The sequence below is a fragment of the Lepidochelys kempii genome, chromosome 1, assembly GCF_965140265.1.
Source record: "Lepidochelys kempii isolate rLepKem1 chromosome 1, rLepKem1.hap2, whole genome shotgun sequence".
NCBI classification, from domain to species: domain Eukaryota; kingdom Metazoa; phylum Chordata; order Testudines; family Cheloniidae; genus Lepidochelys; species Lepidochelys kempii.
Window position 1 is genome coordinate 15,650,247 of NC_133256.1, and position 24,873 is coordinate 15,675,119.

At 48.0% G+C, this 24,873-nt stretch overlaps 1 protein-coding gene across 1 annotated transcript in view; it reads left to right on the plus strand.

The window, feature by feature from the left end:
- Window positions 1-24,873, plus strand: part of USP35 (ubiquitin specific peptidase 35) — a 67,959-nt gene that overhangs the window by 17,407 nt on the left and 25,679 nt on the right. Inside the window, exons 2-4 of the mRNA XM_073335655.1 lie at window positions 9,087-9,783; window positions 12,382-12,517; window positions 21,885-22,014. Of these exons, the coding sequence (XP_073191756.1) occupies window positions 9,102-9,783; window positions 12,382-12,517; window positions 21,885-22,014 (948 nt within the window). The 5' untranslated portion in view covers window positions 9,087-9,101. The remainder of the gene's footprint in view (window positions 1-9,086; window positions 9,784-12,381; window positions 12,518-21,884; window positions 22,015-24,873) is intronic.

Genomic DNA, 24,873 nt, shown 5'->3' on the forward strand with positions numbered 1-24,873 from the left:
GTTGGCAACCCTAGCTTCAGTTGGACACTAAGGCAATGCTTGTCCATGCTGACTAAAGCGAGTGTTGACAGAGCAACCCCCAAGGCCAAATACCCTCTCTTCTCTTCCCTTCCCTTGACCAGCAATTCAGCTTGTGATTCCAAGCTATATCCAAATCTCCCAGCTCCCCTTGCCAACAAATTGAGGCAGAAGGCACCTAATCTGGAGCCTCTGCTCTTGCCCACTATTTTGGCTGTCACAGATTCCAGTGAGTGATAAATCAAACAAACTTTAATGCATCCTGTGCTTCCTTTAGAGCTTGCCAAAGGCAGCATCACCTACCACAGGAACACTTTGTTTCAATCCATTACTCCCTTCCCTCCATCCCCCGCTTCCACCAGCCAATCTCTCCAACCACACTACCAGCAACCTAGGTGGGGGGAGGGAAGCCCCTTACAGTATTTCCCACTAAGCTTGTTCTGAGGAATGGCAGAACTGTTTTAGCTGAAATTTTCCAGAACTGTTCAGTGTGAGGCAGACTCCTGGCATGGAAAATTTCAGCCCAGATGGTTAAAGTCTGGCAAAGGTTTATAAACAACTGAAAACAGGGACTTAGAATGGAAAGTGTTGGATAACCTTAATGACAGGTGTCTGCATTGCTTATAAGAGTTTATATTTCAATAGAGGTTTCAATCCATTTGGGGCCCCATTGTGCTGGGCTCTGTACAAATATACAGTAAATGCTCCAGTGGTGATAATGGTAAACAAAAGTGAGTAAACTATCCTTAGCTGGGGAACATGGAGTTTAGTTTGCCCTTGAGTGCACTCCTGAAATGCTCCAGGGCGCTTATAGTCTAAAGAGTAGACAGGTGGATGAAACAAACAGTCAGGGGACAGGAAGGATGGTGAAAATAGGCGGTTTAGCAGCAGGATGATCATTCCTCCCTGCTTTTAGTCTCTCTTACCACGAGATGGTCCGTTCCGTCATCAGAGCCAGTCCTTGGTCTCTGCATCTCTTCCTCTCACTGTAATACTTTCTGTTGAAACACCATCACTTGTGGATTTCTTACTTTCTACTGCTACCCTGTCCCCATTTCCTACAAACTGAATGCATGCTTGATCCATGGATGTGATTCAGTCGCTGAAGGCATTTAAACTAGGAGCAACAGCTACCTGTCTCTTGTTTAGAGTGTGGACTTAGTGGCAAAACAGTACTGGTGTACTAGGGGGAAAAAATCCAGTGTATTTGCAGAGGACAGTATAAAGCAACTAGCACAAAACAGAAAGGCCATGATCACGGCTCAGTGGCCACATTGTAGGGCCAAGCACATTTGGGAATGACGCAGTCATGCGCGTGCTGGGACTGCCTTGTATGATTTCACAGAGCAAAACAACCAGCTTCCAGCAAAAGGGAACCGAATGAGCATGGAGATGTTTCCTGGCGTTTGTGCAGTCATGGGGGTAGGTAATAATTTGGATAAGTGGAATGGTTTGGTTGTTAGTTTGCTGGTTAAGAATTCTGGAGACAGGGTTTTGTGTGTGTGTGTCTTTGTGTTTTGGCTTGGCATTTTCCCACTAGTAAGCAGTCACTCTATATTTAGGAGAAAACATTCTCTAGCTCGACCACAAGATATAGGCTGATGCAGGAATTACTGGGTGGAATTCTCTGGACTGTGTTATACAGCAGGTCAGACTAGGTGATCATAATGGTCTCTTCTGGCTGGAAAAATCTATGAAAAAAATGGCTGTCGTCCAGAAAAAATCCACCGTTCTAATCTGATTCTGTAATATGGCCAGAAAAGATCACTTGGGTCAAACAGTCTGACACCTTTTCTGTGCAATATATAAAAGTTAGAGATGGAAAAGACCTGTTACGTCTTCTGTGGCAGAGGTGCTCAACCCTTTTTTTGAATCACACCCCACTTTCGGACTTTTTTTAACTTGGAAGCCCCCTCTCTTCCCCTCTCCCTCCACCAATAGTGAGAAGGACACTGCAAAGATCTGTGCCAGGTTGCAAGACCACTGACTCGAAGGCTCACCGTGCCCTCTGAGGAGATTTGACATGACCCCTCTCTTCAGAACCTTTGTTCTCTGGTATATATCTGTGCCATTCCCACTCATGTTTTGCACTGTTATAGCATCATTCATTTTAGGAGCTTAAATGCTTTACAAACATTAATGAATTAAGTCTTGCAATAGACCTGTGAGGTAGGTAGTTATTATTATCCCCATTTTACAAATGAGGAAATGGAGACACAGAGAGGTTAGGTGTCTTCCTCAGGGTCACACAGGAAGGCTGAAGCAGCACCAGGAACAGACTCCTCCGCTTCTTGCTCCCAGATCTATGCTTTGACCAGTAGAAAACGGTTTAACTCGGCTGTTTCATGTAGACCTGCAGTGCTGGGTAAAAGTTGAAAGGAGGGGTGATCTTCCAGTTAGGGGTGGGGTGGGCTGGGCTGGGATGTAAACAATCTAGATTCAGTTCCCAGCTCTGCTACAGATTTCCTTTATGACCTTGGGCAAGTCGGTTTCTCTACCCTGCGCCTTCAGTTCCTCATTTGTGAAATGAGGATAATTCTTCCTTTCTCCCACCCAGTGTCTGTCTTGTCTGTCTAGACTTATCTCTGCAGGTTGGGGACCGGCTCTTACTGTGTTTGTACAGGTAGCAGCAAGGCACTGTAATAGATTTGTCTTAAAAGACACAGTTATTTCTATCTGTTTGATTAAATAATATTATTCATGGGTTTTCCTGCTCAGTGTTTTCATCCCGTGCCTGGCTACAAATCTGACTTTAATGTGGTTCTGAACTGTTCCAGTGAAATCCTTGTTCTTTCAGCAGGTCTCCCTTCTAATCCCATATATGGTGAGTTCAGGCAGTGACAAATGGCAAACTCCACCTGACTCTGCAGTCTCCATCTCTCGCTCTCTGTCTCCCCATCACTTTGACTGTATAACACAAAAATGCAGCGTTTCCCTGATGAGCAGCCAGGATTTGCATTATTCTCTTCCAGTAAAGGCTGGCTGGCAGCACTATGGAAAACAGAGAATCCACACAAGCTGGGCAGAATCCCAACATAGGCTGCTGTACCTCAGCGGGAGTATATCCAGCGAGAGCTAGAGAGGGCTCTAAACATTGAAGGTAGGGAGAGAGGAAGCCAAAGAAGCTAAACGTAAACAGAGCTGAACTCAAAAACCTCAGACACCTTGTTCTGTAGTTAGGGCGATGATAAATTATTAGGGAGGGGTTGTTTCTAAGTAAGTTTGTTCATGGCAGGTGCTGCACTGACAGCCCAGGAGACTGAAGTCCCCTCCATCCAAGTACCAGGGCTGCAGCCATGTATCTATTTATCTTAGATACTTATACCCCCCTGTCATAGGGCACACCTGCCCTGTAGCACCCCCTGCTGGCCAAGGATGGTGCTGCAGGCACTCCCTGTCTCAGTTTTCCCTCCCCACATAGGTGGGAGCTGGTGCTATGGCTTAATCCTCTGGTCAAACTTAACCCTTTCCAGCATAGCAAAAGTCCAACTAAAAAATCCCAACAAACAAAAGGGTTCTTCTGCCCTTCCACGGCTTCTTTAAGTTCAACCCACCCTCTGCACCCTGTTCCCAGCCCTTTTCTGGGCTTTCCGCTACTCAGGTATAGAGTACTGGTTCCCCCTGGAGCACCATTCTCCTGCAGCTCCAATTCAGGACTTTCCACAACAGACTGATGCCCTTTTATTGGTGCAGCTGGCTATTGTATCACCAGAGCCCCCATAGTCCTGCCCTTTCAGGCTGGGAAGCAGCTAATTAATTATGCCAGAGGTGGTACTGGCCCCACCTCCCTTTAAAGGGACCAGTCACTCTCTGACACCCCATCACCATTGTATCTGAGCAGAAACATCTGTTAGTCCTGTGTTGATTAGAGGCTGAGTCCACAGAGTTGTTTCCAAATCCCATATTTATAACCGCCCCCCACGAGTTCTGATCAAATGTGCAGAAACTGCAAGACTGCTTGCCTTCAATGGAAATCCTCTGCCTAGTTTCAGAGACAGCTACAGAGCATGTCCAGTAACTACTACACCCCTCCTCTTGGTATCTCTGGGCTCCTCTGAGTTTCCCTGCATGTGTGCAGAGACATGGATTTTAGTTGACTCCTCTGTCTTTCTCCCCACTGCTTGTCTCCCTTTTTTTGGACTTACAAAATGAGCATCAAACGGTGCAGTATAACGTCCACGCAGCGATGCCAATTTACACCAATTGTGGATCTGGCTCAGTCTCTCCACCCCATAATCCACCATGGAGTGTCTTGGTGTGTATGGATCTGTCTGTCTCTCCGTGCCTCATGCAAAGTGTTAAGCACCCTCAAGGTCTATTGAACTTTGGGAGTTGGGAGTTGATGGCGCTCAGCCCCTCTTAGGATCAGGCTCTAAGTATTTTATCTTGCATTTATTCAAAGGACAAATACATGACCATTCGTAGGAAACTCTGTTTATTCTAGGTGTTTATTTTAGTTGGGTGGTTTTTAAATCTTACAGCCCACCTATTGGTGTCATGCTTGGAATGGAAGATCAAATCCCTCTCCATCTTTCAAAATGCCAGCTTGCTCAGTTTTTTTTTAAATGAGGACAGGGAAGTTGTTTTTAAAGCTACAGCAGCAATCATAGAATATCAGGGTTGGACGAGACCTCAGGAGGTCATCTAGTCCAACCCCCTGCTCAAAGCAGAACCAATCCCCAATTTTTGCCCCAGATCCCAAATGGCCCCCTCAAGGATTGAACTCACAACCCTGGGTTTAGCAGGCCAATGCTCAAACCACTGAGCTGTTTCTTTAGCATGTCTCACCCTGTCCAGTATGGGTGGCGGGTGGCATAGGCAGGGAAAGGCTATGCCTCCCCAAACAGCCTGTCATGGCCAGGGCCGGCTCGACAGTTTTTGCCGCCCCAAGCAGTGGAAAAAAACTGCCGCCGTGGATGGCAAAAGGGAGGAGCTGCCGCCAAATTGCTGCGGCCACGGAAATGCTGCCACCCCACGCACTTGCTTGGAACGCTGGTGCCTGGAGCTGGCCCTGGTCATGGCCCTGTCCACATTCCACCCCTGGGAATTCCCCTGCCTGCTTCCAGTTCCCCGCCCTTTGAGACTAGGGTAGGCAGGCTAGGGCCGGTGCACACAAGGCCTGGGGCTGGGGGCGCTGGGGCCAGCCTCCCACAATGGCGTGTTCACCCGCTGCCCATGCTGTTCAGTCTTGTGTCTTGCTGCCGTCTCCCATTGGATGGCTGGCCATGCTCTCAAACTTCACACGGCCAAAGCTGAACTCCTCAACTTCCCTTCCATGACCTCCTCCTCCATTTCTGCGGACAACACCTCTGTTCTTCCCCTCATCCAAGCCTGCAGCCATGGGCTGTGTTTGATTGCTCCCGCTTCTTTTCCTCTGCGTAGCCAGGACAGAACCAAGTCCTGTGGTTTCATCCCTCACAATGGATGGCTGAGCTACAACCTAGTCACCCCCCACCTCGAATACTGCAGTGTCCTCCTTTCGGGTCCATCTAACACTCTGTCCCCCGCACCTCCATCCATCCAACATGCTGTTGTCACAAAACCAGTTCACTTCAACCATGCCACCTTGCCCTTGGACCTGTTATGGCCTGGGATGTAGGCAGTCTGCCCTAGTAGTCAGAACAAGAGTCAGGTCTAGTGGGTGGAGCAGGCGTCCAGGTTGGGGAAACGAAGCCAAGGGTCAGCCCCAGAGTCAACTGCCAATTACCAGAGCCAGGGGTCAAGCCAGAGTCAGAACCAGGCATTGAAGCTGAGAGTCAGAGCCTAGGTCAGATGCCAAATGCCGGAGCCAGGGGCCAAGCTGGAGGCAGGGTCAGAGAGCACCGATCACTGAGGATTGGAGGCAAGGTGTAAGGGCAGGAGGAGATGCAAGGATCAAGAACAGAGCAGGAGCACAGTGGGAACAGGAGCCAGGAGCAGAGCAGGAGGCAGGCACAAGCAGGGTCCAATGCAGCTACAAGAGGCAAACACCTTGTTGCTCAGACAAGCAGCCAGTTCCTTCTTCTGGCTTAAGGAGCGAGGTTGGACCAATTAGTGGATCGGGTGATCCTCCCATCAGAGCTTCCATGGGTGGTGCCTTGGCTGAGGTTATAGCCCTAGTAGCTTCTCAGCCCGCTCAGTTCCAGTATCCATTGGATGTGGCAGCTGCCTGGTGACTCCTGGGCCTGGGTTCGAGACCCAGAACATCACAGAGTCACTCTCTCCACATTGCACTGCCTCTCAGATTCAAATATCTTGGCCTCACTTTTCAGGCCCTACATCAATGCAGGCCAAGCATAGGCTTCAGAGCAGGTCTCCTTTCGTGCCACTCCACAGCAAGGTGGGTTAGTCTGTGTTTTCTCTCTGCAAGAACTTACTAACACTCCTAAATCATTAACTGCTGATCTGTTAGACGGGGGTAGGGAGGGAGTCTCTCTTTGGAGCAGAGGTACCAGCCTCCCTCTCCTGGTAGCTCCTCTGGCTGGTGACCGTGACCTCTCTCTGGTGTACTGGCTGGGAGACACAAAGGAGGAAGTTCCTCACGCAGTCAGAGGGCTGAGGAAGAGGCATGGATCCATGGAAGGCACCCATAGATGTTTTCCCCACAGGATCAGGGGAACAGTGGGTGGCACGGGAGGCGGCTGGTGGGGGAATGGCACATATCCCGCAATGGGGGGAGGGTAGTTCTGAGAGTGCAGGGCTTGAATATCCATATTCCCCCTCAGGGTACCCCAACAGTGCCTGAAATGCTTGTGCTTACATGGGACAGGTTAACATCCTCAGCATGGATGCCATTGTGCTATTTCTTCTGAGGGTCATATCTAGGGTTGCCAGGCATCTGGTTTTTGACCAGAACACGTGGTCGAAAAGGGACCCTGTCAGCTCTGGTCAGCACTGCTGACCAGGCCATTAAAAGTCCAGTTGGTGGGGCTGGCAGGCTCCATACCTGGCTTCGGGCAGCTCCCGGAAGTGGCGACATGTCCCTGCGGTTCTTAGGTGCAGGGGCAGCCAAGGGGGCTCCATGCACTGCCCCTGCCCTGTGCACCAGCTCCGCAGCTCCCATTGGCTGGGAACCGCAGCCAATGGAAGCTACGAGGGCAGCACCTATCCATGGAGGGAGCGCATACCACGCAGAGCCACCTGGCCACCCCTATGCCTTGGAGATGAGGGACATGTCTCTGCTTCTGGGGAGCCCCCCAAGGTAAGTGCCACCTGGAGGCTACACCCCTCATCTCCTCCCGCAGCCAAACTCCCTTCCACAGCCTGCACCCCCTCCCACACCCCTGCCCTAGCCCTGAGCCCCCTCCCGCACCAAAAATCCCTCCCAGAGCCTGCACACACACCCCCCGCAACCCTGCCTCAGCTTGGATCCCCCTCTCACATCCTGAAACCCTCATTTCTGGCCCCACCCCAGAGCCCACACCCCCAGCTGGAGCCCTCACCCCACCTGCATCTCAAACACCTGCCCCAGCTCGGTAAAAATGAGCGAATGAGTAAGAGTAGGGGACAGTGAGCAACAGAGGGAGGGGGAATGGAGTGAGCAGGGGGTGGGGCCCCAGAGAAGGGGTAGGGCTTTGGAGAAGGGGCAGGGCAAGGGTGTTCTGTTTTCTGCAATTACACACTTGGCAACTCTAGTCACCCCAGTGCGTCAGCCACTGCTAAAGCCCCAGGACTGGCTACAATGGGAACTGTTTGTCAGCATCTCTTGGACCCTGTACTGCAGAGAGCGAAAGAAGCTTCATCTTAGTTCAGGTGGTAGAGGCCCATATTTCCGGAGCAGGGAGATCTGGGTTCTTTCCCTGCTGTGACGCTCCAAGTGGCCGCAGTGCCTGGCACAGAGACAACAAGTAGCCATGGATTTGTTATGGTATTATTCCTAACAAAACAAATGGGAGGAAATGAGATCGCAGAATCCAAGACCAAGCGCAGAATCACATGTGACAGATCTGCAGCTAACAGGCCCTCGCTCAGTCTTGTGCTGAGATTTTTCCAGGCTGACAGCTAGAGACGGGGAGTGAGTCACTGCAAGCTGTACAGGGGAGTTGCGATGATGATCTGGAACAGTCGGTCTGCAGGAATGAATAGAAAATGGCCTCCAATTGTGAGGGCTGGGAGTCTGTGTGAACTCAAAAAGAGTATAAGAGTCTCTAAAATTGGGAGTGTTTTCACCTCTGTCATCCCAGGCCGCTCCTTAAAATTCATATCTGGCAATTTAATCATCTGACACACCCAAAAAGACCGACAGATATCTTTAGCCACAATAAAGACACTTCAGCACAATAACCAGAGCCAGGCACCTCTAGGGGGTAGAAATGACACGAGATCGTCCGTGTTGTCCAGGGAGTAGATGTTGATAGTCATGCAGATCACAGCAGTGTAAATTGTTTGCAGAGCTCTCCAATTCTTGGATCTGGCCGAGCTGTGCTTGCTGCAGGACCCAGGTCACTTTCACAGCTGCCTCATCTTGGGGCCAACTTGGCTCCTGGCAAGAGACACCTCAAGGCTGCTCTTAGTTGCAGCTGGCTGTCCACAGCCCAAAGGGGCTGTTACAGCACCCACGGATTGCTGAAGTGCAGTGGTGCTCTGGCCACGCCCCTTTCCCCAAACCAAACCCCCTTACACCAGGAGCAGGGGAAGGTTTACATAGTGCCAGTTTTACACTCTGCCAGAGGAATCCGCAGGGAACTGATTAAGCCAGCTTTATGGCCCTGCTCTAGTGATACAAATGGGCCCTGTCTAATCTGAGGATCATCCCTGTATCTCAGAATCAGCTCTGAGTTGTGTCTTTATTGCTTGATTGTCACCCTGCCTATTAGTCCTCTAATAGGACTCTCGACATGTAATATTAAAGATTAACATGGGAGGGTGAGGAGTGGGAGCCAGGGAAGGCACACAGGCTCAAATTTTACAATCTGGCAACGCTGCTCCAAAATCGAGAATTAGGCACCTAAATAAAAGTGGCTGGATTTTCAGAAGTGCTGAGCACCCAATCCCATCCCCGCTGAAGCCAGCAGGAGCCATGGGTGCTCAGAAGCTTTGGGTGGTAAAGTAAAACTGGACTAACATGCTGCTGTTTCACACTGTTTCAGAGTCTAAAAGGTGAAATGGACAAGATACTAGAAGCTGTGATGATGTCTTCCTACCCCAACAATGTGAAACAAGGGCTAGTGAGACGCGTCATAGAGGCAATAAAGCAGCCCATGGACAGCGAACAGTGCTGGTCCATGCTAGAACTCTCCACCAAGCTGTACCTCATGGGTGACACCAAGTTTAAGAGAGAAATCGGCAAAGAGGTTTTGGAAGTTTACGGCCACTACCACCCGGAGGAGTTTGAGGAGTTCTTCAATGTCCGATTCCTCCTGAGTCTCCTCCAGGAAGGTTACGGGCCTGCGGGGAAAAGGAGCCTTTACGTATTAGATTATATCCACCTGGGACTGCAGTTCATCTTGGAGAGCCCATCAGCTAGTGACATTTTCAGCTTGCTGAGGATTGAAGTGCTCCGCAAAGTCTGCGAGCGGCCTGGGCCCAAGCAGTGTGCTAAGATCAGTAAGCTCTTATCCCAGCATCCTCAGTGTGTTCCCACAGGCAAACACCAGACTTTGTTTTGCCAGCAGCTAATACGGTGCATTGGGCAGTTCCAGTGCATCTCAGAAGGAGAAGATGACATCATGGAGTTTCTAGACCACGTGAACAAAGTGAGCGGACTGTTACAGAAGATCTGGAGAGCTCAGACTTCCTCCATTCTGCCATCCTTGAAGGAGCTTTTCACTATCATTTCTTCGACAGGTAAAAACAGTACAGTGTGTTTTCAGCCGTGTGCTACTAATGAAATAGAATGTCTTACATCAGGGGCTGGCAACCTTCAGCACGCTTCCTGCAGCTCCCATTGGCCAGGAACAGCGAATCGTGGTGACTGGGAGCTGTGGGCGGCTGTGTCTGTGGACGGTCAACATAAACAAAATGTCTCGTGGCCCACCAGCGGATTACCCTGATAGGGGTCAGCAACCTTCGGCACGCAGCCCATCTTACATTTTACACTGTCCGAAAAGATCTGGCATTTCAGGAACTTAATAAAACAGATACACAGTTGCACAGGCGATAATAAATAGGAAAGGGATCATCTGCTACTGAAATGCAACAGTAAGTCCACAGCAACCCTACCCAATCGTTTAGGCCAGGAAGTGAAGAATATATTATACAGTTGAGACTGCAGAGGAAACTTAGGCAGAATTTTAATTACGCAAGCTGAAATTTGACCAGCGTGCTGGTGTAAACCAGTGATATAGCGTCCAACTCAACTGCAGGCAAAGCCAGTGGAAAGATTGCCATTGACTACAGTGGGAGGTAGAGTGAGTCTTTAAAACATTTGATGATGTCTCCCTCTAGTGGCCAACCTCAGTGGGTCTGCTACTTACTGATGGCTAACGATGTTACTCCTTCAGTTCAAGTGGGAAGGGCTTGTGCTTTCAGTGCTGAAGCTGTCTGGCTTTAGCCCTAAATTCCATCTCCAGTGTTCTCTGTGATGTCCATTAAGCCATGCTATGTGGTAGAAGTGATTGCTCAGTGCTTGTGGCCCCCACTGAGTTGTTACAAAAGCACTTGGGGAAGAATTTCAAAGGGTAGTGGGGCTCCCAATTCCCTGTTGGCAGTAAATGCCCATTCTCCACTCCCACAAACTCCAGTGCGAGCTGGGCATCTCTCTGCCCTGGGTGCTTTGGAACCTCACCCTTGGCCTTGTGCCTTGAAGCATGCCCCAGGGGTGTGAATATCCTGGATCATCCTGTGATGGGGCCCCCCTGGGGTGTAACCTGGAACTGGGGTACTGCTGAGCCCTCTGTTTTACCAATCTTGGTTCCCTCTCACACTGTGACATTGTGACAAGCTACAAAGCCCCCCAAGCTTGCCCTCACACAAACATTCACAGGCAGGGGGCACACCCAGCTGTGTTCATGAATGCTCTGCCAGTCACTGCATGAACCAACAATAGAGAGGCTCCAGCCAAAATACCCCCAGTTCCCCAGCCTAAGACCCCAGAGCTGTACCGTCCTGCCCTGGTCAAAAGCCTGACCAGTATGAATTTATTACCCAGTCCGCCCCACCCTTGATGTGAAGAGGACTATGCACAAGCCTTTGTTAATTGAGGGTTTTCCCTACACTTCAAGCAAACCACACTGTTTTGGGTAAAAAATATAAAATAGATGTATTAACTACAGAAAGATAGATTTCAAGTGCTTATAAGTGATAGCAAACAGATCAAAGACGGTTACCTAAGAAATAAACACTAGATGGGATTTCAGTCAAGCAGTGTCTTACCCTGTTAGATAGTATAAACAATCCAGTAAGCTTCCATGCACAGGCAGGCTTCCTTCTTCCCTGCCTGGGACCCCCCTTCCCCAGTTCAGTCTTTGTTCCACAGATGTTTCCAGGTGTTCTCTGGTGTGGGAATTGAGTCCCCGTGGTGATGTCACTTCCTCCTTTTATAGTTTCTTCCATATCGCGGGAACCCCTTTGTTCCAAGCCAAGTTCCCAGCCAGTTTGTGGAAAAATACATGTACAAAAATTGCGTTCAGTATCATGTGATCTGGTCACAAGCCCTTGCATGCTCCCGATGAGTTATGGCGGCCATTGTTCACAGGATGACTGAAGCGTCCCCAGGACAGTTCATCAGATGAAGATTAGCTTTTCTCATGGCTCATTGTCTTTGTTGATGGGCCATTCAACTTGAATAGGCCATTCACAGTGTGCTCACAGACTGTATGTAAAGCTTTATGAGTATTACCCAGGTACAACCACATTTAAAATACAAATACATAGTTAATATTCATAACGCCAGATAAAAAAATGATACATTATATAAATATGGTTTGCTGAATATCATTATCCTAACTTTTCCATAGACACCTCACAAGGCATATCTTGTACAAGATGCATCATAATCATATTACTACGGTGAATATGAGGTGCAGAGTGTCACACGTCCCATTGGAGGTTATAGAGAACGAGTAGTGTAAAGCAAGCATAGAAAGAGAATTTGCTTGCATAGGGATCTAGGGGTTGGGACCATATAGCCAGCTGTTAGAAAAGCAATAGCACACTCCAGGGGCTAGCATTCACCTGCCCCTCTTTCAGCTATGTGCCTCACAAAGCACCCAGGGTGTCTGCCACAACCGCGTGCCTTGTGTGCCGTTAAGAACATAGGAACTGCCATCCCAGAACAGATCAGTGTTGAGTCGATGGAGCTATGCTGATTTAGACTAGCTGATGAGCTAGCCCTTTGTGTAGCTAGAAAGGATCCGACCTTTGCCATAGAGACAGGATAATGTAAATCGGATTTCCCAGCGACTACCAGCTTTAATGCTGTCCATTCTTACTAATATCTTGCAGAGGAGCAGGAAGCTCCATCGAATGCCTTGGCCAGCGTGGTCCAATACGTTCCACTAGAGCTCATGGATGGTGTCATAAGAAACCTAACCAACGATGACAGCATAACGGATATGCAGATGATGACGGCGATCAGTAGGTAGGAGATGTGGGGAGGTACCGGTTGCTGAACATCCTGGAAGGATTCTTGCTGTGCCTCAGGCCAGAGAAAGACCTGCCCAATAGCTACATTCAACCCTTCCTAGCAATTTCATCCCAGGACTCAGGTTTAGGAGCAGAATGCTCTTTGCTGGTATCCTAGTGTGGTACAGCCCTAGTGTGGAGGTTTGAGGGGTTTGGGGACAGGAGAATTTTGCTATCCCTCCTCACTACCCTCCAACCATGCAGGACTCTGGGAGTAAGACCAAGATTTTCACCAGGGACTTGTGATTTTTAGGTTCCCCACGTGAGACCCCTTAAAAGGGCCTGATTTTCAGAAAGTGCTGAGAACCTGCCCTCTGAAAATCAAGTCCCTTTAAGGTGTCTCAAGCTGGGCACCTGAAGTGGAGTCCCTCAAAATCACTAGGCACTTTTGAAAATCTTGGCTAAGGTGAGTGCAACTGCCGGTGCTTTGGATCTTTATTTAACTGCGTGACACATCCCTTGAATGCCTGGCTGTGAAAATGGCTTCAGCCTGACCTCAGAGCTGCTGTTTTCCCTACGGGGGCTATCAGGAGGGTCTGGGCAGCACAGCTGGCACTTCTGGAGCAGCCGTTCCCTTCTACCCAAGCTCCTGCGAAAGTCACAGCTATAGAACAGGGAGCTCCACATACTTGGAAAGCCTGGAGCACGGAGGAACTACAGAAGGCGGTGGGCTGGTTAGTGATCAGTTGGTGACATAGCTCAGGTACTGTGTAGCACCCAGATCCTACCCCGATGGATGCATTAGAACTACCTAGCTTGAGAGAGGTTATAAAGGGACACCAAAGTTGTACTGTCTCCCATTTCCTGCCTGCAGTTGAGCTCCTGCTGACCCCGGCCAGCATACAAGAGTGCTTGTCTGGTCTGTCAGATTCTCTCTCTAATTGATGTCCAGCATTCACTCAGGGTCCCAGCTTTGCAGTATCTGGGCTATATGGTATCTGCCTATATCCGGGCAAGTTGACTAAATAGCAGTTGCACAAGGGGGGGGAAAAATCAATCTTCCTAGCTGTGTATATTCCTGAAATGGATTCCAGGCTCCCTTCAGCCAAAGTCTGTATGTAGCATAAGGCTTACAGCAGCCAAGGCTGAAAAGAACAAAGGGTAGAACTTCCCTGTATGTTGCCTGGACATGCTTTTAACTCTAGTTTGCAGATTACATGGTAGGATTTAGCAGAGCTATCTCTTTTGGTTGATCCAGTAGTCGAATGAAGGAGGGGCTGGATGGGTAAAATGCCAGAGGACCTTTTTCTCCTGCAGGACAGTGGTACGGATGTGTCCTAACTTGATGAAATGGAAATTAGCTGTAATCTAATGGTGCTTGGCTGCCGTCTAATGGTGATCGGTGGTGGTCTCAGTGCAGATTTTGGCATCACACAAGAGGTAGCCGCCTTGTTAACAGACTCAGTGGAGATGCCAAGGAGTGAATGAGCTGTGGAGGCTTTGATCCCTAATCGCTTCAGCACCCGTTAACCCGGGGGCGGGGCTACTCAGGGAGAACAAGGGTTTAAAGAGCCAGCTCCTAAGTGACCAGAGGAGGTAGAGAACAGGGGCAGCTAACAGGGCTGAATGAACATCAGGCATTCTAGAGGTGGTCCTTCAAGGTCAGGCTTGGGATAGAGTCTCCTCTCTGAGGTCACCAGCCTCCTCTGCAGGCCTGTGTCCAAGTCCCAAAACTCCTCCCTGTCCCAGGTTCCTTGAGCAGGCTTGGCCTAGGAGAGTCTTCATCCTCTGGGCTCCTCAGAGAGGCTACTTCCTGCTTTCCTTTGATACCCACATTCACCTTGTCCTTCAGGTTGTGTGTGTGCTCTCATGAGTCCAAGTACAAACAATCCTCCATAAAGGGCAGGCTGAGCCGGTTCCCTTAAGTGGAGCTGGTCTTCTCCCTGGCTCCCTATGCAGAGCATTAATCCCTTCCCTACCTGTTTTAGAGCCGCGTGCGTCCATCCCATCCCAGGCTACATGTTGGGAGCTAGCACTGTTCACTGGCATAGCCGTTATACCTGGACTGTGGAGAAATAAGAGGCTTCCACATATACGTCCCTTCCACCAGCACAAAATTATCTTTGACTTGCTGGGGTGGGGTTTGTTTTCATAAAATCTAAAGTGATCCAAGTCAAAGCGCGTCTGTATTTCAGTGCCGTTTCCAATCACCATGGTCTTTTCTTTCTTTTCATGGGGAGCTAATCCCAGATGCCGCTGTGGACTCTAATCGATAATTCCACTAAGAGCATCTGCTTCCAAAAATAGCCGTCGCAAAATCAATTGCCTCTTTCCTTTAAAATCCTCTGTTACGATGAATGATTACTCATTGTTACCGAAGCATTAAGCAGAGCTTGTGAAATGTCATTAGGCTCACTTAGGAGCCAGCGGAAGTTTTGGTGGACTGTTTATAAATTGATGGCACTCCAGAGAGCTTCATTAACATCATTCTTTCTTCGAAATGGAATTACTTTGAAAGTCACATAGAGGGTTTTTATTTTTGTGCATGGAACCATCTAGCTCAACACATAGCAAATATAGTAATAGTTTACATGTGTATACAGCCCCTTTCATCTCAGAATGCTCTAGAAACTACATACATAGCAAAATCTTTCCGTGATGGGTGAAGGCAGCCACCTCTGGGGTGGGAAGGTTGTAGCTAGGGGATAATCAGCACACAGTACAATAGCAAAGTTGGAGTGAGGAATGGTATATTTTGGCCAAGGACATTGGAGAGAAATGCCTCTTACAAAAATTGTCCTTGGATCTTCATTACCTGTAAGGACTTTTGTTCCTCTGGTTATACAATGCAGTTCAGTGGATCATTTCTATCTCTGTCCACATAAGTGTTTCTTTGTGGCTGCCTTTCAGTGGCATTATATTTATTCCATCTGTAAAATGTGGTTCACGATACTGACTTCCTCTGTAAAGTGCTTTGAGATCTACTGATGAAAAGTGCTGTCTAAGGGTATGTCTATACTACGAAATTAGGTCAAATTTATAGAAGTCGGTTTTATAGAAAGCGTTTTTATACAGTCAGTTGTGTGTGTCCCCACACAAATGCTCTAAGTGCATGTAGTCGGCGGAGTGTGTCCACAGTACCGAGGCAACCGTTGACTTCCAGAGCGTTGCACTGTGGGTAGCTATCCCACAGTTCACACAGTCTCCGCCACCCATTTGAATTCTGGGTAGAAATTCCAATGCCTGATGGGGCAAAAACATTGTCGCGAGTGGTTCTGGGTACATATCGTCAGGCCCCCCTTCCCTCCCTCCCTCCCTCCGTGAAAGCAACGGCAGACAAATCGTTTCGTTCCTTTTTTCCTGGGTTACCCATGCAGACGCCATACCATGGCAAGCATGGAGCCTGCTCAGCTCACCGTCACCGTATGTCTCCTGGGTGCTGGCAGACACGGTACTGCATTGCTACACAGCAGCAGCTCATTGCCTTTTGGCAGCATATGGTGCAGTATGACTGGTAGCCATCATCGCCGTACTCCTGGGTGCTCTTTTAGCCGACCTCGGTGAGGTCAGTCAGGGGCACCTGGGCAGACATGGGAGTGACTCAGCCAGATCATTTCCCTTTTTAAGTTTCGTCTCATGGAGATTCAGTCCTGCCGGCAGTCATACTGCACCGTCTTCTGCTGAGCACCCAGGAGATGACGATGGCTAGCAGTCGTACTTCACCATCTGCTGCCAGCAAGATGTATAAAGATAGATGAAGTGGATCAAAACAAGAAATAGACCAGATTTGTTTTGTATTCATTTTCTCCCCCCTCCCTCCCTCCCTCCGTGAAATCAACGGCCTGCTAAACCCAGGGTTTTGAGCTCTATCCTTGAGGGGGCTGTTCCGTTTCTCCTTGGTGCAAAGCCACCCCCTTTGTTGATTTTAATTCCCTGTAAGCCAACCCTGTAAGCCATGTCGTCAGTCGCCCCTCCCTCCGTCAGAGCAACGGCAGACAATCGTTTTGTGCCTTTTTTTCAGCGCAGACGCCATAGCACTGGGAACATGGAGCCCACTCAGATCACCGTGGCTGTTATGAACTCTATAAACACTGTGCGCGTTATCCAGCAGGATATGCAGCACTACAACCTGCAAGAAAAGTGAAACCAGGCGAGGAGGCGGCGACTGCAGCGTGGTGACGAGAGTGATGAGGACATGGACATAGACTTCTCATAAAGTACGGGCCCCTGCAATGTGCCCATCATGGTGTCAGTTGGGCAGGTTCATGGCGTGGAACACTGATTCTGGGCCCAGGAAACAAGCACAGACTGGTGGGACCGCATCGTGTTGCAGGTCTGGGATGATTCCCAGTGGCTGCGAAACTTTCGCATGTGTAAGGGCACTTCAATGGAACTTTGTGATTTGCTTTCCCCTGCCCTGAAGCGCATGAATACCAAGATGAGAGCAGCCCTCACAGTTGAGAAGCGAGTGGCGATAGCCCTGTGGAAGCTTGCAACGCCAGACAGCTACCGGTCAGTTGGGAATCAATTTGGAGTGGGCAAATCTACCATGGGGGCCGCTGTGATGCAAGTAGCCAACGCAATTACTGAGCTGCTGATATCAAAGGTAGTGACTCTGGGAAATGTGCAGGTCATAGTGGATGGCTTTGCTGCAATGGGATTCCCTAACTGTGGTGGGGCCATAGACGGAACCCATATCCCTGTCTTGGCACCAAGACATCAAGCCAGCGAGTACATAAACCGCAAGGGGTACTTTTCGATAGTGCTGCAAGCACTGGTGGATCACAAGGGACGTTTCACCAACATCAACGTGGGATAGCTGGGAAAGGTACATGACGCTCACATCTTCAGGAACTCTGGTCTGTTTCAACAGCTGCAGTAAGGGACTTACTTTCCAGACCAGAAAATAACCTTTGGGGATGTTGAAATGCTTATAGAAAAGGAGGACTTGTGGCACCTTAGAGACTAACCAGTTTATTTGAGCATAAGCTTTCATGACCTACAGCTCACATACTAACACGGCTGTTACTCTGAAACCTGTCGAAATGCTTATATTATCCTTGGGGACCCAGCCTACCCCTTAACGCTAGGGCTCATGAAGCCGTACACAGGCAGCCTGGACAGTAGTCAGGAGCTGTTCAACTACAGGCTGAACAAGTGCAGAATGGTGGTAGAATGTGCATTTGGACATTTAAAGGCGCGCTGGTGCAGTTTACTGAGTCATTTAGACCTCAGCGAAACGAATATTCCCATTGTTATTACTGCTTGCTATGCGCTCCATAATATCTGTGAGAGTAAGGGGGAGACATTTATGGCAGGTCGGGAGGTTGAGGCAAATCGCCTGGCCGCTGGTTACGCGCAGCCAGACACCAGGGCGGTTAGAAGAGCACAGGAGGGCGTGGTACGCACCAGAGAAGCTTTGAAAACCAGTTTCATGACTGGCCAGGCTACTGTGTGAAAATTCTGTTTGTTTCTCCTTGATGAAACCCCCCGCCCCTTGGTTCACTCTACTTCCCTGTAAGCTAACCACCCTCCCCACCTCCCTTTGATCACCGCTTGCAGAGGCAATAAAGTCATTGTTGCTTCACATTCATGCATTCTTTATTTATTCATCACACAAATAGGGGGATAACTGCCAAGGTAGCCCGGTAGGGATGGTGGAGGAGGGAAGCACCAGGTGGGGTGGTGAAGGAGGGAAGAACAAGGCCACATAGCACTTTAAAACTTATTGAATGCCAGCCTTCTGTTGCTTGGGCAATCCTCTGGGGCGGAGTGGCTGGGTGGCTGGAGGCCCCCCCCACCGCGTTCTTGGGCGTCTGGGTGAGGAGGCTATGGAACTTGGGGAGGAGGCGGTTGGTTACACAAGGGCTGTAGCGGTGGTCTGTGGTCCTGCTGCCTTTCCTGCGGCTCAACCATACGCTGGAGCATATGAATTTGATCCTCCAGCAGCTTGAGCATTGACTCCTGCCTTCTTGCAGCAAGCTGATGCCACCTACCATCTTCAGCCCACCACCTCTCCTCACGGTCATATTGTGTTTTCCTGCACTCTGAGATTGTCTGCTTCCACATATTTTGCTGTGCTCTGTCAGCGTGGGAGGACAGCATGAGGTCAGAGAACATTTCATCGCGAGTGCTTTTTTTTCGCCTTCTAATCTTCACTAGCCTCTGGGAAGGAGATGATAGTGGGAGCGTTGAAACATTTGCGGAAGGAAAAAAAGGGAGAGTAGTATTTAAAAAGACACATTTTATAGAACAATGGGTACACTCTTTCACGGTAAACCTTACTGTTAACATTACATAGCACATGTGCTTTCATTACAAGGTCGCATTTTGCCTCTTACTGAGGATATGCCGGTTTGGTGTGAGAGATCACTCACGCAGGGCCGGGCAACAGAATTCGGCTTGCAGGCAGCCATGGTAAGCCACAGTCTTTTGGCTTCTTTAACTTTCACAACATGTGGGAATGGCTTCAAACAGCAGCGCCCTCATTTCCCATACGAAGTAGCCATTGCGTTGGCCATTTAAAATGGGTTGGCAATTTAAAAGGAGGGGCTGTGATTTCCGGTTAACGTGCAGCAGAAACCCAACTAGCCCCCCCACACACACACACATGCACACAACCAATTCTCTGGGATGATGGCTTCACCCCTCCCACCACCGCGTGGCTAACAGCAGGGAAGATTTCTGTTTAGCCACAGGCAAACAGCCCATCAGGAACGGGCACCTCTGAATGTCCGCTTACTAAAACCACCCTATTTCAATCAAGTGACAATGAATGATATCACTCTCCTGAGGGTAACACAGAGAGATAAAGAATGGATGTTGTTTGAATGCCAGCAAACACTGGGACCATACACTGCAATGCTTTGTTCTGCAATGATTCCTAACTATGTGCTACTGGCCTGGCGTGGTAAAGTGTCCTACTATGGAGGATGGAATAAGGCTGCCCTCCCCAGAAACCTTTTGCAAAGGCTTTGGGAGTACATCCAGAAGAGCTTTATGGAGATGTCCCTTGAGGATTTCCACTCCATTCCCAGACACGTTAACAGACTTTTCCAGTAGCTGTACTGGCCGCGAATGCCAGAGCAAATTAATCATTAAACACGCTTGCTTTTAAACCATGTATAATATTTACAAAGGTACACTTATCAGAGGTCCCTTCTCCGCCTTCAGGGTCCGGGAGCCCACCTTGGGTGGGTTCGGGGGGTACTGGCTCCAGGTCCAGGGTGATAAACAGATCCTGGCTGTTGGGGAAACTGGTTTCTCTGCTTCCTTGCTGTGAGCTATCTACAACCTCCTCCTCATCATCATCTCGCTCACCCCAAAACCCACTTCCATGTTGCCTCCAACTCCTTGGACGGACTCAAAGCACAGGGTTCGGGTAGTGGTGGCTGCACCCCCTAGAATGGCATGCAGCTCATCATAGAAGTGGCATGTCTGGGGCTCTGAACTGGAGCGTCTGTTTGCCTCTGTTTTTTTGGTAGGCTTGCCTGAGCTCCTTAATTTTCACGCAGCACTGCTGCGGGTCCCTGTTATAACCTCTGTCCCCTTCATGCCACTGGAGATTTTTTCAAATATTTTGGCATTTTGTCTTTTCGAACGGAGTTCTGCCAGCACGGATTCGTCTCCCTATACAGCTATCAGATCCCCTACCTCCCATTTGGTCCATGGTGGAGCTCTTCGGCAATTCTGGGACTGCATGGTTTCCTGTGCTGATGGGCTCTGCATGGTGACCTGTGCAGGTGAGCTCGCCATGCTGGCCAAACAGGAAATGAGATTCAAAAGTTCACTGGCCTTTTCCTGTCTACCTGGCCAGTGCATCTGAGTTGAGAACGCTGTCCAGAGGGGTCACAACTGAGCACTCTGGGATAGCTCCTGGAGATCAATACTGTCGAATTGCATCCACAGTACCCCAAATTCGACCCGACAAGGCCGATTTCAGCGCTAATCCCCTCGTTGGGGGAGGAGTAAAGAAATCAATTTTAAGAGCCCTTTAAGTCGAAAAAAAGGCTTCGTCATGTGTACGGGTGCAGGGTTAAATGGAGGTAATGCTGCTAAATTCAACCTAAACTCGTATTGTAGACCAGGCCTAAGAGCTAGGTGGAGTTCTATGTAGAGCTGGCTGAAACTTAGAATTTCTGGTTGGCGGGAAATTTCAAAAAATTTCATTTCAGAACCACAGACACATGGTGTTCTGAGACAAAATGTGTTCCTGTGGGACCTGTGGCCACTGACTGAAATTTACATGATTCTGCTCCCTTTCACCGCTGCTCAAGTGGGGTCTCTCAGGGTTTTTTTGGCTCCAGGTTGTGACTATGGGGACAGAGCCCAGTTAGAGCTGGGGCTTCTGTGCTTCTCAGCTCCATGGCAGGAAGCCAGGAAACTCTGCCATGGTGGGGCTGTCCCAGAGCTGTGAAACCTGGAAACCTGGACTCCCCATCACCTGCCAGGAACCTATGCAGGGTTCCATCGGAAACCTGCCTGTGATTGGATGAAAGCTCATTGAACCCGAGATGGTTTCACGAACACACACAAATGATGATAAAATATTTCCATTAATAATAATCTAAATTTACAAATAGGCAAAGCAAGAAAAATGCTTCCTGAGAATTTATTAGTTTGATTTAACGATATTTGTACTGTATACTTCGACACGTGATATTGACCATTGATGTTTTAATACTAACAATTGTAAAGCTTCAACATTTTGAATCTCAACAGATACTGTCATTAAATAATTAGTCTGTGCCGCACATAATTTTCTGCAACTATACAAAATGAAATAGATAAAAATAGAAAAAAATGCTTCAAGAAAAACATCAATATTATCTGTCGACGTTATAATAAAAAATAATGAAATTCCGCCAAGCCCAACTGTAAGCTGATCCTAAACTCATTGAAACCCAGCACAGGAAAAATGTCCTTACTGTAAGAACAGTAGGACAGTGGAACAGACGCCTAGGGAGGTTGTGGACGCTCCTTCATTGGAGGTTTTCAAAAGGAGGCTGGAGAGCCATCTGTCTGGATGGTTTAGACACAACGAATCCTGCATCTTGACAGAAGATTAAACTAGATGATCCTTTCTCACCCTGCGGTTCTATGATTCTATACGATCACCACTGTAAAGACTCCCCATCCACTTTAATAGGTTTTGGATCAGGCCTTCTTACCAGCTATGTAGTGCTGACTGAATTACCAAAATCCTAATCCAGCAGTCACTGGTCTTGGTGTAAAACATGGGATGATTTATTTGGGGCAGTTTCTTCTTGGGTTGTCCCAAGCTCCTGGATAGGATTTTGGAGGGGACGGGGTTGTCCGAGACATCATGGATTTTATAATGCATATTTTAAGTCATTATTCCACATATTTGTTTTCCATTGTAGGATGATTGACTGGGTCTCTTGGCCCCTAGGGAAGAACATAGACAAATGGATCATCGCTCTACTGAAGGGTTTGGCTGCAGTGAAAAAGTTCAGCATCTTGATTGAAGTCACTCTTTTGAAAATTGAAAAGGTCAGTGTGCCCTTCAGACATGGCTGCAGTCAGAGTCTCTCCTTCCCCTTTAGTACTGGAGCTTCTCTGTCCTGCCTTTTGATCAAATTTGACTGAGACCTATATTGACATTAGTTCTGCAACCAGGTGATTAAAGGGCTCATCGTAGAATTGGATATTTGGTGCATTGGAGCTGTGCTAGTGGCTTGTACCCACTGGAGTTTGCACCCACCTTATCTTACTATCTACAGAACTGGTAGACTGGAGTCTGCCTTGTAAGGCTTTCTAGCTAGCAGTTCTTCCCTCCATATACAATGGATCTATAGAACTGGGAGGCAGAGCTGCCTAGTAATTAGAGCAGGAGACTGCGAGTCAGAAGCTCATTGTCTGATTCTCATTGGCTCAACGTGTTTCCTCAGACAAGACAATTACAGCCACCTCTAAAGTGACTATGGATTTTGGATACCTCATTGTTGAGGGGCCCAACTTGAGACACTTAAGACCTGATTTTCAGAAGTGCCAAGCATCCGTATTTGCTATTGATGTTAACTGTTGTGGTGGATGCCCAGCGCAGTATGAAAATCAGGCCCTGGGTGTCTCAAGCTGGGTACCCAAAATCAATGGCCACTTTATAAAATATTACCCCTGCATCTCTCTGCCTCAGTCTCCCCATTTGTATGATGGGGGACTGTGACGGGCTTGGTCACAGAGACCCCCTTGGAACTGTCACCTGATGTGCTGAGACTACCTTTGTAACTCCCTTTTCCCTGCCAGCTTGGGACTTCAGAACCCTGTCTTGTTGAGCCAGACATGCTAGCCTGATGCAAATACAGACCCAGGGTCTGAACCACATCCTCAAAGCTGCAGACTTAACTGAAAATGTCTTAGTAAGTACTCCTGTCTTCAGCACCCAGACACCCAGCTTCCAATGGGATGCAAATCCCAAATAAATCTGTTTTACTCTGTATAAAGCGTATACATGGTAAACTTATAAATTGTTCGCCCTCTATAATACTGATGGAGAGATATGCACAGCTGTTTGCTCCCCCAGCTATTAATCACTTACTCTGGATTAATTAATAAACAAAAGTGAGTTTATTAAGTATAAAAAGTAGAATTTAAGTTGTTTCAAGTAATAACAGACAGAACAAAGCGAGTTACCACGCAAAATAAAAGAAAACACGCAAGTCTAAGCCTAATACATTAAGAAACTGAGTACAAGTAAATCTCACCCTCAGAGATGTTCCAATAAGTTTCTTTCACAGACTAGACTCCTTCCTTGTCTGGGCCCAATCCTTTCCCCAGTACAGACCTTGTTAGTTCCAGCAGGTAGTTTACATGAAAAGCAGGGGTCCACATGACTGGGTATGTTCCACCCCCTTTTATAGCTTTGGGACAAGGCGGGAATCGTTTATTTCTTTCTGGGTTCCCACCCCTCCTTCTAAATGCAAAATCACCAGGTTTAAGATGGATTCCAGTATTATTTGACATGGTCATATGTCCTGTGAAACCCCTAGTCTCCATTCTTCCAAGGCTGGCCAGCACGTACCCAGGAAGTTTTGCAAGTAAACAGAGCCATTTACAACCAATTGTCCTAGTTGATGGGAGCCATCAAGATTCTGAGCCACCATTAATGGCCCACACTTTGCATAATTACAATAGGACTTCAGAGTAATACTTCATATTTCTAGTTTTAGGATACAAGAATGATACATACATACAAATAGGATGACCATACTCAGTAGATTATAAGCTTTGTAATGATACTTTACAAGAGACCTTTGCATAAAGCATACTCCAGTTACATCATATTCACACTCTCATAAGCATATTTCCATAAACATATGGAGTGCAACGTCACAGGGACAATACTTACCTACCTTGGAGAATCAGCCATGGAAGGCACTTTTAAAGTGTAAAGTGTTATTGTTAACTGCAAATACTTCTTGAATGAACCAAACTGAGAGTGGCAGGGGCATATTATTTCTCCTGCTGCTGCTTTTGTTCTTTCCTTCCAATGTCAATCCATTAGAAACTGACCTGACAGCCATTTAAAATTGGCTTGTGTGAAGCTTCCTTCCCCACTCTGAACTCTAGGGTACAGATGTGGGGACCTGCATGAAAACCCCCCTGAGATTATTTTTACCAGTTTAGGTTAAAACTTCCCCAAGGTACAAACTATTTTACCTTTTGTCCCTGGACCTTACTGCTGCCACCACCAAGCGTCTAACAAAAATAACAGGGAAAGAGCCCCCTTGGAAACGTCTTTCTCCCCAAAATCCCCCCAATCCCTACACCCCCTTTCCTGGGGAAGGCTTGATAAAAATCCTCACCAATTTGCATAGGTGAACACAGACCCAAACCCTTGGATCTTAAGAACAATGAAAAAGCAATCAGGTTCTTAAAAGAAGAATTTTAATTAAAGAAAAAGTAAAAGAATCACCTCTGTAAAATCAGGATGGTAAATACCTTACAGGGTAATCAGATTCAAAACATAGAGAATCCCTCTAGGCAAAACCTTAAGTTACAAAAAGACACAGAACCAGGAATATACATTCCATTCAGCACAACTGATTTTATCAGCCATTTAAACAAAACAGAATCTAACGCATATCTAACTAGATTGCTTATTAACTCTTTACAGGAGTTCTAACCTGCATTCCTGCTCTGGTCCCAGCAAAAAACAACACAGACAGAGGGAACCCTTTGTACCCCCCCACCCCCTCCTGCTCCATTTTGAAAGTCTCTTGTCTCCTCATTGGTCATTTTGGTCAGGTGCGAGCGAGGTTATCTTTGCTTCTTAACTCTTTACAGGTGAAAGGATTTTTCCTCTGGCCAGGAGGGATTTAAAGGTGTTTACTCTTCCCTTTATATTTATGA